At 42.9% G+C, this 16,878-nt stretch overlaps 2 protein-coding genes across 5 annotated transcripts in view; one reads left to right on the forward strand and one right to left on the reverse strand.

The window, feature by feature from the left end:
• PUS10 (pseudouridine synthase 10) overlaps positions 1-11,779 on the reverse strand; it is a 26,493-nt gene extending 14,714 nt beyond the window's left edge. The window contains exons 1-7 of one of the 4 annotated variants that reach the window (XM_056486531.1): positions 10,319-11,779; positions 8,768-9,132; positions 7,894-8,030; positions 6,670-6,927; positions 5,481-5,567; positions 1,485-1,519; positions 966-1,077 (exon numbers count right to left, since the gene is read on the reverse strand). In XM_056486531.1, coding sequence (XP_056342506.1) covers positions 966-1,077; positions 1,485-1,519; positions 5,481-5,567; positions 6,670-6,927; positions 7,894-8,019 — 618 coding nt within the window. In that variant the 5' untranslated portion in view covers positions 8,020-8,030; positions 8,768-9,132; positions 10,319-11,779. The other 3 variants (XM_056486529.1, XM_056486528.1, XM_056486527.1) reach the window with 3 other exon arrangements.
• PEX13 (peroxisomal biogenesis factor 13) lies at positions 9,539-16,552 on the forward strand. The gene is made up of 4 exons (XM_056486532.1): positions 9,539-9,835; positions 11,803-12,500; positions 12,924-13,049; positions 13,278-16,552. Exons 1-4 carry the CDS (start codon positions 9,768-9,770, stop codon positions 13,571-13,573), a joined length of 1,188 nt encoding a protein of 395 aa, XP_056342507.1. The 5' UTR covers positions 9,539-9,767; the 3' UTR covers positions 13,574-16,552.
• Positions 16,553-16,878: the final 326 nt, after the last annotated feature.

The raw sequence follows: 16,878 nt of genomic DNA on the forward strand, positions 1-16,878 counted from the left end.
GTCTGGAGTGGCTCTGTGCCTAAGTGGTGTGGAGCTTTTGCTAACTTGGTGTGTAAGAAGTTTGTTTCTTCCTGGGTCATCTTCAGAGTAACTGAGTGGGTTTTTTCTTTACTAAGACAAAAGGGATGCTTTCAATTAGCACTCCTGGGAAAACACAGCCTGTAATTATTATGGAAGCTGGCAAATCAACATAAAGACTAAGTGAATCTAGTCCTGGGGTCAGTGCTATGGCTGGTGACAAGTAAAACGTACAGACTGCAGAAAATTTACATTCAAGGTGCTTCTGAATTTGAACACCTGATTGCCATGTTCCCTCAATGCCTTTCAGAAAGATCTTAAGGATATTAATCAGGATCTGCAAGTTGAAAACAGTTTGAAAAAGCCACTTCTATTGCCTACTTAGGGATATTGCAGGTCCCAACAAGCCCATGTCTAGTGTTCATTAAAGTGAACAAGGACCAGTCTTTTCTCTTTCAGTACATTTCAGAATTTTATTTTATGCACAGAACCTGAACAACTGAGCTCCCAGAGCAGTATCAAGTGTTGGCAGTGACAGGAGAGCAGGGAAGGAATGTGTAAGCATTCCTCAGCCTCTGCAAAACAGGGAACCTGGAACAGCAGACAACTGGAAAAGTCTCATTAACAAAAGGAAGATGGCAGCACAAGAGATTTGGCACAAGCCTGTGGTGGTTTCAGAAGATGCAATGATCTGTGTGTACAAAAATGAACATTGTGCCCCTCAGGACTCTCACTTGGAGATCTCTGGTTAAAAGAACTTCTCCCCTGCTCTCCCCTACAGTGAATTTAGGAGCCACTCAACTTGTTTCTCTCTTAATAAGGAAAAAAGGAGAGATTTTTATTTCCCCACCATGTGTATAAGTGTATAAATACACATACACAAACATGCATGAAAAAAGAATGAAGAAACAAAGAAAAAAATAAATGTTCTGTTATTTATACAAGACCTTTCCATCAGCAGGAACACCCAACTCTTCTGACAACTGGGGATGAATAATCCACTTATAAGCTTCTTTCAGCTGAACGATGTCATCCTTAGCCAAGGGAAGGCCCAGATTTCTGAATCACAAAGAAATAATAACTTGCACAGGGGTCTGTCCAAAATAGATACATGACATACAATATTTCAAGAGGAACTTAAGTAACTGCTGCCAAGTAAAACAGATTAATTTTTTTTCTGTGCACTGAGGAAACTGATGCCAGAGCTTCCTTAGAGATCAAAAGTTGCAAGAGTCTTTCCAGAGCCAGAGAAAAGCTGAGGAAGAGAGAGATGCATTTCAAACCATTTGTTTGGGAACTTAGAGAGCAAAAGACATAAGAAACCCCAAGGAAAGTCAAACCAGGTAAAAAAGAAAAAACAAAACACACAAAACCCAGCTGCCACCTTGTTCTTCGTAAGCATCAGGTAAACTGGAGTATAAAATCAACATTTCTACAGAGAAATGGTGTCTGTATGAATGGCTCACCTCATCTGCTGCTTCACCCCCAGCCAAGCAGCACGCTGCAGGTCACCAGCCACACCCAGGGAAAAGAGAGGAAAAAACAAAAGCAAGTGAAATTATGGCTCAGAACTCCCAACAATCTAAGAGACTGTGAAAAAGAAGTGTTTTTAAAACTCATGACAGAAAGGAGTATCAAGAATTTAGCTTTTGCTTCAGAACTGGAAAGATGGAATTGCTGTGGGTTTTCATTTCTAAAACATCACTTTGCTCTTCACATCAAATCCTATCTGGCTTAAAAGAAAAATCATTAAACACTTTCAAACTTGCTATTAATACTGTAACTACAAAAAGACTTTAAGTCATCTGTTATCTTCCATATAGAATTTTTTTTTAAAAGTGTCTAAATTAATGGTATATAAAATCTGATTGACATAAATTAATAAAACCCCAAATTCAGTTATCATCCATTATTAAAAACTGAAATTAAAAATATACTTGATCTTGTGGTAATCACAGGATTGCCCCCTATTTAAAACACACCACTTAGTTTAGGTGAATATGCTAAATATGGAAAAGGTGAGGAACAGAAGGAATAATTCTAGAAATCAGAGGGAGCTTTTAGTATAAATTCTCAAGTTCACTAACAATTACTAAAAAGAGAAATTCCCCTCAAAACTTCCTACAATAAAGCACAACAGTTTCAGTTATCCTCTACTAACAAAAACTACCAAATACATTAGGACTGGCAGGAAACCACTTAACTAATTCAGCCTGTGTCACCATCCTCACTGAAGATGAATTCCAAAAATCAAGTTGTTTGATTTGAATAAGAAAGAATAACCTCTCCCAAACTCTGCTCCAGGAAACAGGACCAGGATCACATGGATATCAGAAGGAACCCTTTTCCATGCTGATAAGGAACTCAATCAACAAGTTAAATCTATTATCCTTCATTTGGCATATTTAAATAATGAGAGAACCCTAAAAACAGTGCTAGAAATTAAGAGGGAAGAGGGATGGTGGAGAGGCCACGAGCTTTGTTAGATCCATTATACACAAACCCACACACTGCTGAACAAAACAAATGCAGTTGTAGTGACGAAATCCTGTTTGCTCAAATCCACTGTGATTCATTATCCTGCATTTGAAGACAGTATGAGTAAGGCTACTTCACTTGAAGTATATTGTAATCCTGTTTGCATAATAACCCAGATAAAATCATGAATAAAAATAGCTTCAGTTGAAATTCCTTGAGTGTAGCTCTGAACTAGAGGATGTGACAAGAACTGGGCCTAGGAAGCTGCATTTGACAAATGCCAATTTACAAAGAAACCTCTCTCATGCCTTGATTTAGAGCACTGCAGGACTGGGATGTTTGGGACTCAGGAGGAAGCTAATCTCACTCCTCTTCCCTGTTTTCTTTGGATAAAACTACAAAATAGACAAAACTTCTGTAGGGGAGCAGCTCTGCTAAAATGAGACCTCAGGTCAAATTTCATCTCTCTCTCTCTTGACTTCCAAGTTGAAAGAGAATTAAAGAAATTACTTTTCCCCTTCAATCAAGGGGAAACAACAGATGAGGGTACTGCAAGCACAGAAGCCAAAAGATCCCAAATTCCAAATTGTATTCAAGCACCAAGCCAGCCAAACCCCTCTACTCTCTCCCAGCTGAGCATGGAGCAGGGGATCAGATCCCTCTACTTGGTAATTACTTCATGTTTGTGAAGAGGCTTGAAAATGAAAAATGCTCATTACAGAGCTGAAGCCTGCAGGGCAATACTCAGCAGCAAACACATCTCTGGAACACACCAGCCCAGGCACTGTATTGATTAGGAGCTGCAGGATATTATTCTGAGGGAGCACAGTGGCAACAGTTGAAATACCACGTGCAACCCCAGCCACAGCACTGTCCCAGTGCACCAGAAAAGAGCTTGGAGATGGGGAATTCCAGGATGAGGCACAGGCAGCCCTACAGGGAGTAATGACTACAGATGTTATTTGCATCAATGTCCTTGCAGCAAGCACCAGGATGATGGATCACGGCTGAGACCACAGGCAGAGCTGGCAGTCACCCTTCTGAAGGGCACCACTCACTTCATATTCCAACAGAGCTGCCTGACATAAACCTGGGACTCCTGGATTTATGATTTATTTCAATCAAAGCTCCTACTTGTGGAAGGAGGCAATTGCTTCCTTGCATCACACATCACAGATACAAATACTATGCAAATGTAGATTTTATGTCCCGCTCTTCTCCAGCTCCTCTCATACATTTTAGACTTGGCAGGATGACAACTGTCATAATTAAATGAGATGAAGGTAATACTGAAAGGCAGTTTCTGGTTTCTGATTTTTATTATTTTTTTTTTTTTGTTAAGAAAAGATGATGGATAAAATCTGTGTGTCACACCAGAGGGCAGTGGGAGAGAGGCTGCCTTTGGGTGTTGTTCTTTGGTGATAGGATTCCACATGTTCTTGTACACAGCAGGTCAAAGAATTAAAAGCAGAATTTAACAAACTACCTCTTTTCAGCACAAAGCATGTTGAGATTTTCTGATATCTGATTTTGATATTTTCAGACATTTTTACACAGTTTATTGCTGCTTTTCTGTGGCTGCAAAACAGGTTCTCACCTATTTTTTTAAGTAATAATCAGATAGGTGGTAAATAAAGCCCCATGATTTTTAAAGTTCTTCCTCCACCATCACCCCTTTTCACCCCTGCAGTTGGAGCAAACAGCTGCTTTAGCATTTCACAAACTGAAGCATTTCAAGTGCTTTAGCATTTCACTAATGGGATGGAATAGAAGGGACAGCAGAAACTCCTTAATCCAAACCTTCTCCCAGTCGAACTAAAGGGAACACATCCAGTTTTGGAGCTTCCCAGTCACTCACTTCACTCCATCCATGGATTTGTGGGCCCACAGAACAGCTCTGACTCCCTGCTTGGCTGGAGCAGGAGCCCCAGGCTTGAGGACATCCCTCTCCTGAACTGCAATGCAACACCACCCTCTACCGAGGCTTCCTGCAAACATCAGCTGCTCTGGGATCACCTCAGCTGACACCAGGCTTAAAGATGGAGTAAAGTTTGGTGAAATCAGACTTGGGGCTTGCCAGGGCATCACAGGCATCCCAATACTCACCTAGCCTGAAAGAGCTTTTTGACATGCCTCATTTTTTGGAGGCATCAAACACCAAAATGGGAATCAGGGCCAGAAAGGACAAAGCAAACACACCAACAGTGCTCAAATTAGGATGGGAAGTAGAGAATCTTAAATTCCAGAAGACTTAGGAGTGGTATATTTGTTAGCTATCACAGTGGCACTGCCCAAGTTGCCAAAACGAAGAGCACAAATCACCACCAAATCGTTTACCAAACTGTGGGAGCAGAAGAGACCTCACCACAGCTTTACACAGAAATCCTACACCATCTACACTTCTTTCTGCCATGTTCACTGAAGCCTCCAGCACATCTTAACCACAGCAGGCATCTCTTGCACAGATTTACATGTTGCCCTTTAAAACACCACTTTTGCATCACTTTTAGAACAGGACTTATGCATCACTTTATATCAGAAAGCAGAGGAAGACTGCAAAACATCTCACAACTAAGTGTATCATTTAAAATGCTGAACACTTCAAGAGTTCATCCTCAAATTCCTTCATTTGCATCCTGCATCATCTATCCCTGGAAAGGCACCAGCTGTGCAGTTCTGTCTCTGAGAAGATCCACAAAGCAGGGCTGGCATCTGCACCAAAAGGTTTCAACAAACTCCTTTTAGGTTTTCAGATGGGAAGTAACTCCTGGGCTAACTGACAACTGAAGTGACTCAGGCCCTTTATTAATTACAATAATACTGACTCACAAGGAAAGGGAGAGCAGACTTCACTTCCAGCATGGGCTTTTGGGTTTTTTTCAACAATAACAATTAAAAAATCAAACCACCTCCAGCTTATACTTTCCACAGCTACTTTCTTAAATAAGCATTTAATTATTTAAGTTATTATTTAAGTTACTTACCTCCCTGACAGACAGCTGTGGGGGTAGTGACACAGAAAATACAAAACTGGTGAACTGGTAGTCAGCAGAGTTAACTTTTTGGCACACCTGTAAGAGAGGGAACTTAATATGAAACCACAGCAAGAAGACTGAGCTGGTCATTTTTGTTCTAGAATTATCACTGTGAATTCATGTTAACACACACTCAGAGAGATGCCCAACATACAAACCAGAGTAATCACTAACAACTTCTTGAAATAGAAGCTTTTCTGTCCTGATAAAAAAAGTTACTAATCAACAATGAAACAGTGCTATGAAATAACCAAACTCACTATTTTAAGGCCAGGACCAACTGCATATTGAGATTTTAGGTGAAATCAGCATCTCAGATAAGGACATTTATGTATCAAATAATTAGGTTTTGTGGTGCCTTAACAAGTGCTGTCAGATTTTCAGTTGCTACTGAAACAAATCTCAGCAGTGGATTCTGTAAAAAGATGCACATTCTGCCCATGGAAACAAAAAAGAAACAATTATGTTCTGCAACAACTGAAACTCTATACTGTGCTTTCTGTCTAGTCCCATTTTTGATACATTCATGCTATTAAATCAAACCCTTCTCTATCAAAACTCTGTTAAATATCTCAGATGCCAGTGTGAGTTTTCTAGCTGATATTTCAGTTTGTCACATGAGCAATACAATTGCTCAGAGATGGTATTTGTAACACTGTGTGCCCACATTCTCTCCTAACTCACATTTCCTCTATTATCCAGAATCTGTTGCACCACCAAAACATTTTCCTCCCCTGTGGTACTTCATAAAGACAGGTTCATGTTGTAGTAGAAACATGCAGTTCAGAGAACAGCACTGGATGACTCCTCATTTTCCTGTCACATAAAAAAGTGAAGAGAGGTCACCAGCTCCACTGAGGTTTTCCTTGAAAGCAGCTGAACCTCAGGTCATCTCCTAAATTCATGTAACCACATAGCTGTTAGTCCTTTTCTTAGGAAAGTGTGCTCCCTGCAGTCATTCCATTGCACCTGCACTGCTATTTTTTAAAGAAGTGCCACTATAACAAAGCCTGGGAAAAATTCAGTCTGACCACAGATGCAACAAAAAAACTGCACAGTGTTTTCAGTCACCAGCTCTATCCTGTAGGCCCCAACTACACAAGCTCCAAAGAAGTACCCCAAAAGTCTAAAAATGTACCTTTTTAACAAAGTCAGCCTCACAGAACTCCTGCAGAATTCCCAAACACACGTTGCAAACCTTCTCAGCCGAGCTCTCCGTGGCAGAATTCCCACTGTCAGCCGAGGGAATGGCTCCATTGTGGTTCAGACCATCAGCTCCTTCTTCCCCATGTTCAAGTCTGAGTCTCTTACAAGGTGGGTCAGCCACATCCAAACAGACTGTGTCTTCTTTTTCCTGACTGCTCTTCAGAAATTCCTGCAAATCCTTCATCAAATCCTAACACAAACAGAGGAATCACACCCTGGTTGTTTGTTCCTCTTTAACAAACACAATTCCACAAGGCAGTACTATGCCAGTTGAGACTTAGTAATTAACAACATGGAATTTATGCCCAAAGACATCTTTAAGACACAACTGAACAGCTCCAAGCTGCATTTCTCTCAAAAATAGAAAATTCCAGAGAAAATACTGCTGAGTAGACTTGTTAATCATCCAAGAATGAAAACATTTTCCAGACCTGGCTTGCAGAAACACATTCATCTTTGCCCCATCACTATTTCATGAAAAGAGACATTTAGTGCTTTCTTGTCATTTAGATTATGTTAGAATTTAATTCCTTCAACTCCTCTAGCCCAGGAAGAGAGTTGGCCACTATAACAAAAAGAAAAGACAGGAGACACAGGTGGGGAGTGAAATTAAACACACAGAGTAAGAACTTTGTATCAGGAGAGAAGCCTTCAAAAATTTAGAATTACCTGCATCTCTCTGATTCCTGGAAGGATGAGAGACAAGACACAGTTCAGGAAGGATTCACTAAAAGGTTTTCAGTAAGGAAGACAGCAGTAACTGTGTTGTTGCAACTCAGAGGAAAATCAGGTAGAGATGCAAAAGGATAAAAAATGGCACAATGAATGAACACTCCTTAAATAATTGATAAAAAATGGAAAAGGGAAGAAATATGTTCAAAAGGAATTGTGGAGAGTCTAAACTCGAGCAAAGGTAAAACAATCACGACCAGCAGACTCAAGCATAAAGACAGGGGATTAGAGCAAGCTAAGAAGGATGAAAGACTTTTGTTTCCCTGATTTATTCTTCACCTTCACTCTGCAATTCTTCAGCTGCATCCCCCTACCAATTCTGCAATCTCATGTACATTTCCTTTACATTAAAGGAAACAGCACAGCTTTACATAACTCCTTTTCCTTTCAGGCCAAGAGCCCAAGAACACAACAAAGGACAAACCTTGTGTGGCTGTCTGTAGAGCATCTGTGATCCCACAGAGCAGAACCTCAAAATACATCGTGGGCAAGTGCCAGTGCTGAGCAAGAGCTGAACAATTGGTCTGTCCTTCTCTGTCAGTGAAGACATGCTGGGCAAATCTAAAATTCAACACAGAGGAGTAAAAGGAAAAGCTGAGAACAAACACAATCCAGCAATTCAATAATAAAAAGACTCAGCTGAGACTCAACTGCACCAGATTGAGAGTAACTGGATTTTTTTTGTCCTTTAGAGAAAACTTGGAATACACATTTGTTTTAAATCACAGGCACAAGAGAAGTGGAAGACCAACCCAAAAAGACCACGGAGTGGAGGAAAAGCTTCTGTATTTCTTAGGTTTTTCCTAGAAAACCTGAACTTGAGCTCTGACAAGGGAATGCTGAGCTTTTGCCCAGTTTTATCTTGGATAATCTTGGATAAAATACATGACACGCTAGTCTTTACTGAATGAAGGAGGGTGGAGCTAAGACATATTAATGCAAATTTTAAATGGGAATTCCTCCTACAATTGCAGTGACTAATCAGTGTGTTAAAAATCACAGGGGGGAAAAAAAAGAGCCATCCCCTTTCGTCACACAAAGCTTTTCCCATTTTTTTAAGATTTATTTCCCTTCTCAATATAGGACTCATGTTTTTGTGAGAAATCTCACAGTGCTTTTTTTTCACTCTTAAAATATCATGGCTAATTTGGTTTCCTGTCGTTCTCTCTGCCCAGAACTTTGGAAAAGACAGATGATTTTTTTTTTTTTTTTGGCCAAAATTTTGTGATGGGATAGAACTCAGCATTTTTTTTTTTTTTTTTTTTTTTGGAGGAAGAGATTCCCAGTGAGGTGCTCACCCTTACTGGACACTTAGGAAATTTCAGGAGGCACTTAAGGATAACCACAATTATTCAGGCCAAAGGTTCAATGAGTCCATTGTCACCCAAAGCAGGAATAAATTCAGCAAGGAATTCCACAAATTCTGGCTTTGCTTTGGGCTTAGCTCCTGTAGGCAACATTTGATACTCTCCTAGTTCCAAGGGATGGGATAGATCCGTGTTCTCCATGCAATATCCAATCCTGCTCAGAAGAACCTTGCACAGAAATACTGCAGCCATGGAAAACCTCGTTATTAATTCGATTAATTTCGTCAATCCTGGATTTGGGTGCTTTATGGTAAGCTGCAAAAACCAAGGGCTACCTGCAAAACTTCAAAGCCGCTCTGGAAGAGAAAGAGCAAACACGCTTTTAGGTGCTGCAACCTCAATTCACTTCCATGAGATTTAAGTAGTGGCACTGTGTGACAGATAATGGCAAACGTGGCGATATTCCTGACATTGTGGGGGCAGGAATCGGGGCCCCGCTCCGGCCCAGCACCTCAGCGCGGAGCTCAGAGCCCCTCAGACATGAGGGGAGGGGGGCACAGGACCCCGTTCCGGCGGGGTTCCCGCTCCATTCGCATTCCTATTCCCGCTCCCGTTCCCATTCCCGGTCCCGCTCCCGTTCCCATGCCCGGTCCCGCTCACCCCTCGCTCGGCGGCCCGCGGAGCCGGCGCAGCCCCGCTCAGCAGAGCGGCAGAGCGCATCGCTCGGGCCCGCCGCGCCGCTGGGGGAACAGCTCGGCGCTCCCGCCTGCTGCCTGCCAGCGGGCGGGGCCGAGCGCGGCCGAGCCCGAACCGAGCGCGGCCGAAGCCGAACCTAGCGCGGCCGAAGCCGAACCGAGCGCGGCCGAAGCCGAACCGAGAGCGGCCGAGCGAAGCCGAGCGGGGCCGAGCCGGGGTCGAGCCCGAGTCGAGCGGAGCCGAAGCGGAGCCGAAGCGGAGCCGAGCGAGGCCGAAGCGGGGCCGAGGGGGCGCGATGGCGGCGACGCCGCCGCCCAAGCCCTGGGAGTCCCGGCGGCTGCCGGGCACCGCGCCCTCCTTCCAGTGAGTGCGGCCGTCCCTCCGCGAGTGTCCCCGCCGCGGCGGCCGGGGGTGTTCGCCCCCTCGGGCCGGCCGGGCCCGCTGCCCTGGGGCGGGCTCAAAGGTCGGGCCCGGCCGGGCTGCGGGCGCCGTGAGGGGATTGTGCCGGGCGGGGAGGGGGCGCTCGGCGTGAGGGGCTCGGGGCTCAAACCCCGCCGGGGTCAGGGGGAGCTGCGTGTGGGTGCGGAGAAGGGAAAGCCGTGTTGTCATCGGTGGGTACAGCGGCTTCACAGTCCATTCCTGGGAGAGTTAAAAGTCCTTTCGTGAGGGAATTAAAAGTGCATTTCTGGCGGCATTCACAGCCTGGGGGCTGTGCAGCTCTGTGAGCCTCTGCAGGGCTGGGGGAGCTGCGTGCCTTGGAAAAGGCTGGGACTTGGAAAAGATTCCCGTGTGTTGTCAGCCTCGTGTGTGTTCCCGTCTGCTGGGAGCTCTCCCAGAAAACCCAACCTGCTCGTGGAGAAGGATGCACACAAAGTGTTTGTAAACTCCTGCTTTGTTGTGGGAAGTCAAGGAAGGCTCTCTCTGTGGCTGGACACTCTCTTGTTTTGCTCTTGGTGCTGGTGATTGCCCTCGGAGGGAGCTGAAACTGGGCAAAAGGTTGGCCCAGCACTGAGCCCTGAGCAGAAACTTCGCTCAGTGTTCTCTGAAGTGTGCTGAGCCAGCAGTTCGGTGTTGGTTTTTCATTCTGCGTTTATTTACCCCGTTTTAAATGGCTTCAGGCAGCTTTGAAGTGCGGTGTCCCAAGTTGCTCACTGGAGGGAGGACTGTAGTGTGACAAACTGAATTGCAGTAGCTCTGTTTGCTGGGGTAATAACTTGTTTTTCCTCTTGTTTTCAACTGCTGAGAGAGTTATAGTCTGTGATGGAAAAAGCAGCAGTGTAAAGATACAAAAATTATTCTTTGCTGTGGAAACATGTGAGTTTTGCTGAGAGGAAGCTGTTCCCTACCTTTTATAGAAATAGTACAGCAAGCAGCAGCTCCATAGCAATTCCAGCTTGACTTCCTTCTGGTTTTTTTTCTGGACTGCAGAAGTGAAAAGTTGTGGGATGAGGCAATAAGCATGGGAAATAAAATGTTTGACTTCTAGGGTGATAATGTGTGAATGAAACACATATATTTCTATTGAACTGGCAGAAGTTGGACAGAAAGCTGCTTGACAGAATTCAAATGCCAGTCAAGTACTTCCAGAGTTTTGTTACAAAAGGCATTGATAAAACAATTTAAACTTACGGGCATGCAAAGGAAAAGAAAAATTGCTAAATTAAGACCTCTCTCTGCCAGCACTTCTCAGTAGTAGATTCAACTCCTTGACAATCTGCACACAGGTAATCAGTAGTTTGGGTAGAGAGGGAAACTGGGGACCCCAAAGCCCTTGCACAAATTGTTGCATAATTAGATTCTCAATTAGGTCATGCCACCCTTTAAGGGTGGATTCACAGGAGCTCTCAGGCTTTCTTCTTGCTGTATCATTGGCTCATTGTCTAAAAGAGCTGGGAACAAGGGTTGGAAATAAAGCTTTCAGATTGGAAAGTTCATAAAAGTTTGTGTTAGGGCCTATGAGACAGAAGAAGAATGTGCAGAAGAATGACCTGGGTGTTAGAGCAGCAGGTTTGGTGGCTCTGGGCTGTGTATATCATATGTTGATACATTAAATACACAATAAATGATAGAATAAATGGGCAAAGATTTTCCATGCACATTCCAGATCCATGTTTACACTGAATATGTGATTATGGGTCTGTTATTCCCCTGAAGGATCTGTGTTTCCTGTCCAGATTTTTTACTTCCAGCAAACGCTGTTGTTGGGCTCCCAGGTTCTCTATCCCCACACTGCTGAAACTCTCTGTGGTATTTATGTAGTTAGCCAAGGGCTCTGTGGAAGGGAAAACTTAAACTTTGGGGGCTGATTGTTATTCTCTGAATTCCCTTAGGTCTGCTGACTTGGGTGACAACCTGCTGACCAGGCCCGGCCAGCCCGCGGTGGCGCGGATCCCTCCGCCCATTCTGCCGAGACCGTCCCAGCAACCAGCGAGCAGCAGCCTGAGCGCTTTCAGGCCAGCCTACAGCAGCTCCTTCTCCCCAGGCTATGGCTCCTATGGCACCTCCTTCTATGGCAGCTACAGCCCCTACAGCTACGGCTACGGGGGGCTGGGCTATAACCGCTTCTGTGCCGACGGCATTCCCCCCAGCAGGTTCGTGCAGCAGGCCGAGGAGAGCAGCAGGGGCGCCTTCCAGTCCATCGAGAGCATCGTGCACGCCTTCGCCTCCGTCAGCATGATGATGGATGCCACCTTCTCGGCCGTCTACAACAGCTTCAGGGCCGTGCTGGATGTGGCCAACCACTTCTCCCGCCTCAAGATCCACTTCACCAAGGTGTTCTCAGCCTTTGCTCTAGTGAGAACTATCAGGTACCTCTACCAGCGCCTGCAGCGCCTGCTGGGTCTGCGGCAGAGCTGTGACAACGAGGATTTGTGGGCTGAGAGCCAGGGCAAAGTAGCTCGTGCTGGCCTCGAAGACAAGGTGGCTAACTCTGCCAAATCCTGGCCTATTTTCTTGTTCTTTGCTGTTATATTGGGAGGCCCCTACCTGATTTGGAAGCTGCTTTCTACATACAGTGATGAAGAAACAGGTAAAGATGACCTGCAGCACCAGAGAAGTGCATTGTTCCTTTTGTTGTTGCCTGTACAGAGATGAACCTCACACTACAACCATAGTAATTAATAGATAATGGGGCACAGTACTGAATTTTAGGCATGTGATGCAAGTGACAGCCTGCTTAGGTAACCTGTTGTTAAGATGTGCTTTCCTTCTGAAGCTTTCTATGATTCCAGAATCATGATTCCTCTCAATTTCTGGCTCCCTCCTAGTAGATGTGGCAGTTTGGGTTGGGTGGGACAAGTGTTGGTCGGATTTACTCAACATTACTCCTGCCACTTCTCTATTGGAAAAGTGTTAGCAAGGAAGTTAAAGTGTTTTCTTCATTTTCCTTTGAGAAACATACCAAACTTTGTAACTCAAAGCAGATAAACTTGTGATTTGTGTTTGAAAACAGTGTCTAGTAACTGGGCGAGTGGAGAAGATGACCATGTAGTTGGAAGAGCAGAATATGATTTCAATGCTCTCTCAGAAGAAGAAATTTCTTTCCGTGCTGGTGACATGCTAAGATTAGCACCCAAAGGTAAACTTTTGATTTTCTGTTTATTTTGTCATCACGTGTGAAGTAAGTTATAGTGTAAGAGTCTGAAAATTGAAACAAACAAGCTCCCAAACCACCTTACTTGGCCAAATTCCTCGACCACACTAATTTTTACTCCCCATTAAGTGATTACTTGCATTCTAATGAAACTTACAGAGAAGTTTTGTTGAATTGTCTTGTAACTTGATGCCTTTGCATTCTCTCCTTCAGAACAACAACCCAAGATCCGTGGTTGGCTTCTGGCCAGTTACGATGGCCAAACAACAGGACTTGTGCCAGCTAATTACATCAAAATCCTGGGCAAAAGAAGAGGTAGGAGAACAGTGGACCTGGAAAGGATTCCTGAGCAGCGGCCAGCCTTTCCCAGCACAGCTGTCAGAGGAGCCCCTGCTGCTGTGACTTTGGAGGAGCAGGAGGCTGCTTTTGAAACTGCTTTTGCTGGAAGCAGCAAAGTTCCCGTGGCGTCGGACTCCGCTGGGGCTGGTGGAGAGAAGCAGGAACTCTGATGCACTTTGAACAAAGCAGCTGAACTGCTTTATTGGTACCACTTAGGGTTTGTTGAAAATTTGGTTTGTAGTGGGAGCACTGGTGGGTCTGTACCAGTTATTGCTGCTACTGGCTGGTGAAGGGATGGAGAAATGATTGCTCAAATTTGTGGTATTTATTTTTGACTCACCTAAGGCTGCACGTCAGTGATTCTATCCACCCACCTGGCAACAACTCTGAGATCTTGAGGTAGGAGAAGTAAGGCATTTATAAAAAAGCAAACAAAGGGAAAAAAAATAGGGACTGCCATTCTCGTTTAGGAGACAAATTAACACCCAGTCTTTGTAGAAGTATGAGCCTCTTCAAAAGATCTGCAAAGGGAAGATTGATTTCTGTAAGATGTCCTCCAAAGCTTCACACTCAGAACCATGAAGAGTAGTAGCACATTGTGTTCCTCTGGAAGGAGGGAGAGATGCAGGAGATGCACACAATTGAACAGTTAGAAGGTTTAAGTTTCTTCTCATAAGAAGTAGGGTTCTGTCTTAAAGAACTTAGCACTTAGAACAAAAGGGACTTGGGAGGAAGGGAGGAGAAATAGAGTTTTTAAAGGGAGAGCAGTGAGGCATCACCAGTAGTTGCAAGCAGTTCTGTTTTGTTTATTAAAAGGAACATTAGAATAAAGGGTATTCTGCAGTCAGGCACTCAGTTGTTACTCCCTTAACTAACTTTGCATCACTCTTAGCCATTTTGTGTTGTAGCCTGTTAGCTGCCTCTCTATCAGCTACCATCTGCATCTCAACTTATTTCTGTCCTTTACTGATTTTATATGAGTATCAAAGTATCTATCCCATGTTTCTGAGCAGCAGGAAGGCCTTGAGTTGGGGGAAGCTGAAAATAATTAGTGCATCAAAGAAAAAGTAACATTTCTTGCTTAATTGTCTCAGTTAGAGAAGGTCTTGGAGTTGGACAAACTTTAAATGCTGCCTTTCAGGTGGTAAATTTTGCATCTGCCCATAAAATTTGAGGGCTCCAGTTTATCAAAAGCCATAAAAATATTAAGACTGTTCAGAGTATTTTCGTCATATGGGTGTTTGAGAATTCTGTCTTGAAATACTGTTTTGGTTTTTTTGTTAAAAGAAGCAAAGATAATTAAAACTTTTTTTTTTTTTTTTTTGCTTGTAGTATGTATGTATAACATGTTGAGCTACTGAAGGTTACATCAGTGGATTAAATAACTAAGTTTGTCTTAATCATTAAAATAGCTGTTTTATTTTAAAGTTTCTTGAAAATGTAAGTAGGGTACAGGCCTTTGTCTAATTGATTGAGTATTTTCAGTTTGACCATTCCTACAGGAATCTTCAACACCCATTATGTGTTAACAAAGCTTTCAGTATTTATATTTTAATTGCACTTGCTGGCCTTGGGTTCTTAGAAGTCTATTCAATGCAACAAAACTCTAAAAAAGCCTGAAATTAGCACGATTTTGAGGTAGAGTGGCTGAAAAGACAAATATTATACTGGAACCTTGATTTTAAAGTAATCTCTGAATGCCTGTTGTTAATAAATAGAACATGAATTTAAGTGGTTGTGCTTAGGTATTGGGAGATGGTGATTAGAATAATTTGTAGTAAATTGCTAGATTTTCAAGTTCAGATGTAAAGGAAAGAGTAGTTAAGGGCAAATGAAAACCTTGAGGTTTAAAACAGAACATGTATCTGAGACATTGCCCTGTGCACCAGGGCATAGAAGGAAACTATCTGTGTTTGAAAATTATCTGTTGCTGAAATGAAAATAGCAAAAAAAAAATCTGAAATCTGAAATACAGAGAGGCAAAAGGGGGGAGGAGTGTATCAAGTGTACAGTTCTGTGTGCAGAGTGTGTCCCTGGAGGGAATTAATTTACTCTTCTGAGATGTAATTAATGGACTGTCAGCCTCTCTTGTCAATGAAAGATTTTGATCAGAGGAAGGGTCTTTAAATGAATGAATGAATGAATAAACCCCAAACTTTTCTTTAGTAAGTATCCATTCAGGTAGATTTTTTTGGTTGGTTTTTTTTTTCTGTTTTCTGTCTCCTGGCTCAGAGCAAGCTGAGAAGACAATGCCACGATGCTTGTTGGAATGTTTTAAGTCTTCTTTTTAGAAAGACAAGTTTAATTTCACTTCTGGGTCATATTATTTTGACAACAATTCTTTTAGTAGGAAGATAGGTTATTCTTACCTGAGTCTTTATATTTGTTTGACTTAGCTCACAAAGTCACTGTCATCATTATATCTATGAAACGTCAACAAAAATTTTGGTCCTTTCAATCTTGCAATTACCTTAATTGGAGAAGTCTCTGGGGAAATGAAGTCAGTTATTTAGCTCACAATTAATTGTACTGATTGCAGAAAGGTATTAAAGTTCATTGAAGTGAAATGTACACTACAATTTACTGTCTGTTTCTGTCCACGTGTCAGGCTACAGAAAAAAGACCTAAATGAGCACTGGGTGGAAAGGAAGGCTGGTGGACAGGCTGCTCAAGACTTGCACAACTTTAGGAAGGGGAGAAGACCAAAAGGAGCAGGTGTGGCAGCACCAGGAGAGTGTAGAAGAGGAGATCAGAAGAGAGGTTGTTGAAATATTGCTTGACCTAAGCATTGGGCAAGCAGCTTTTATTTTGAGGTCTGTACATACTAAGTTACCATTATGTTATTCTTTGGAATTATTTATATACCTGTAGCAGAGCTAGAAGTCTGTAACAGAGCTTTGACATCTGTTTATATAAAATCTTAGTTTATTCTTACTTAAATCTTACTGATGCTGTTTAATAGATCAACCATTTTCTGCTTGAATATGTGAGCTACTGACAAATGCCATTGCTGATTGGTTGTTGGGGCTCAAACAGAACATGAACATGCACAGGGTCAAAGCTTTGTTCAGCTTTCTGAATAATAAATTTAAAATCCTCTGTTTGTCTAGTAGAAATAAATTGGCCAATTTGCACAGGTTGAAAAACTCTTCCTTGTGTGGAATTGGACTACATCTGGGATATTAAGGGTGTTCTCACTTCACTTGGCAGGGTTGGTGAAATTTGCTACTGAGGTGAATACAGAGTTTCTTACAAATCTCATCTGTTGGCAATGAAAACCTTCCAGAAGAGGTGCAAACTTGGAAACCAACCCAGGGATTTCTTGATGAACCAGTGTAGAAATACTCTGGTGTGCAATCAAAGCAGAACTGTACTTGTTTTACAAAACATAACACAAGAAGTTATGTTCTTATGTAACTCCTTCCAGATTTTTATCCATGCAGGTGTGGCCCAAGTGTTGAGATTGGGGAACATT

The sequence above is a fragment of the Oenanthe melanoleuca genome, chromosome 3 (assembly GCF_029582105.1).
Source record: "Oenanthe melanoleuca isolate GR-GAL-2019-014 chromosome 3, OMel1.0, whole genome shotgun sequence".
In the NCBI taxonomy this organism is placed as follows: domain Eukaryota; kingdom Metazoa; phylum Chordata; class Aves; order Passeriformes; family Muscicapidae; genus Oenanthe; species Oenanthe melanoleuca.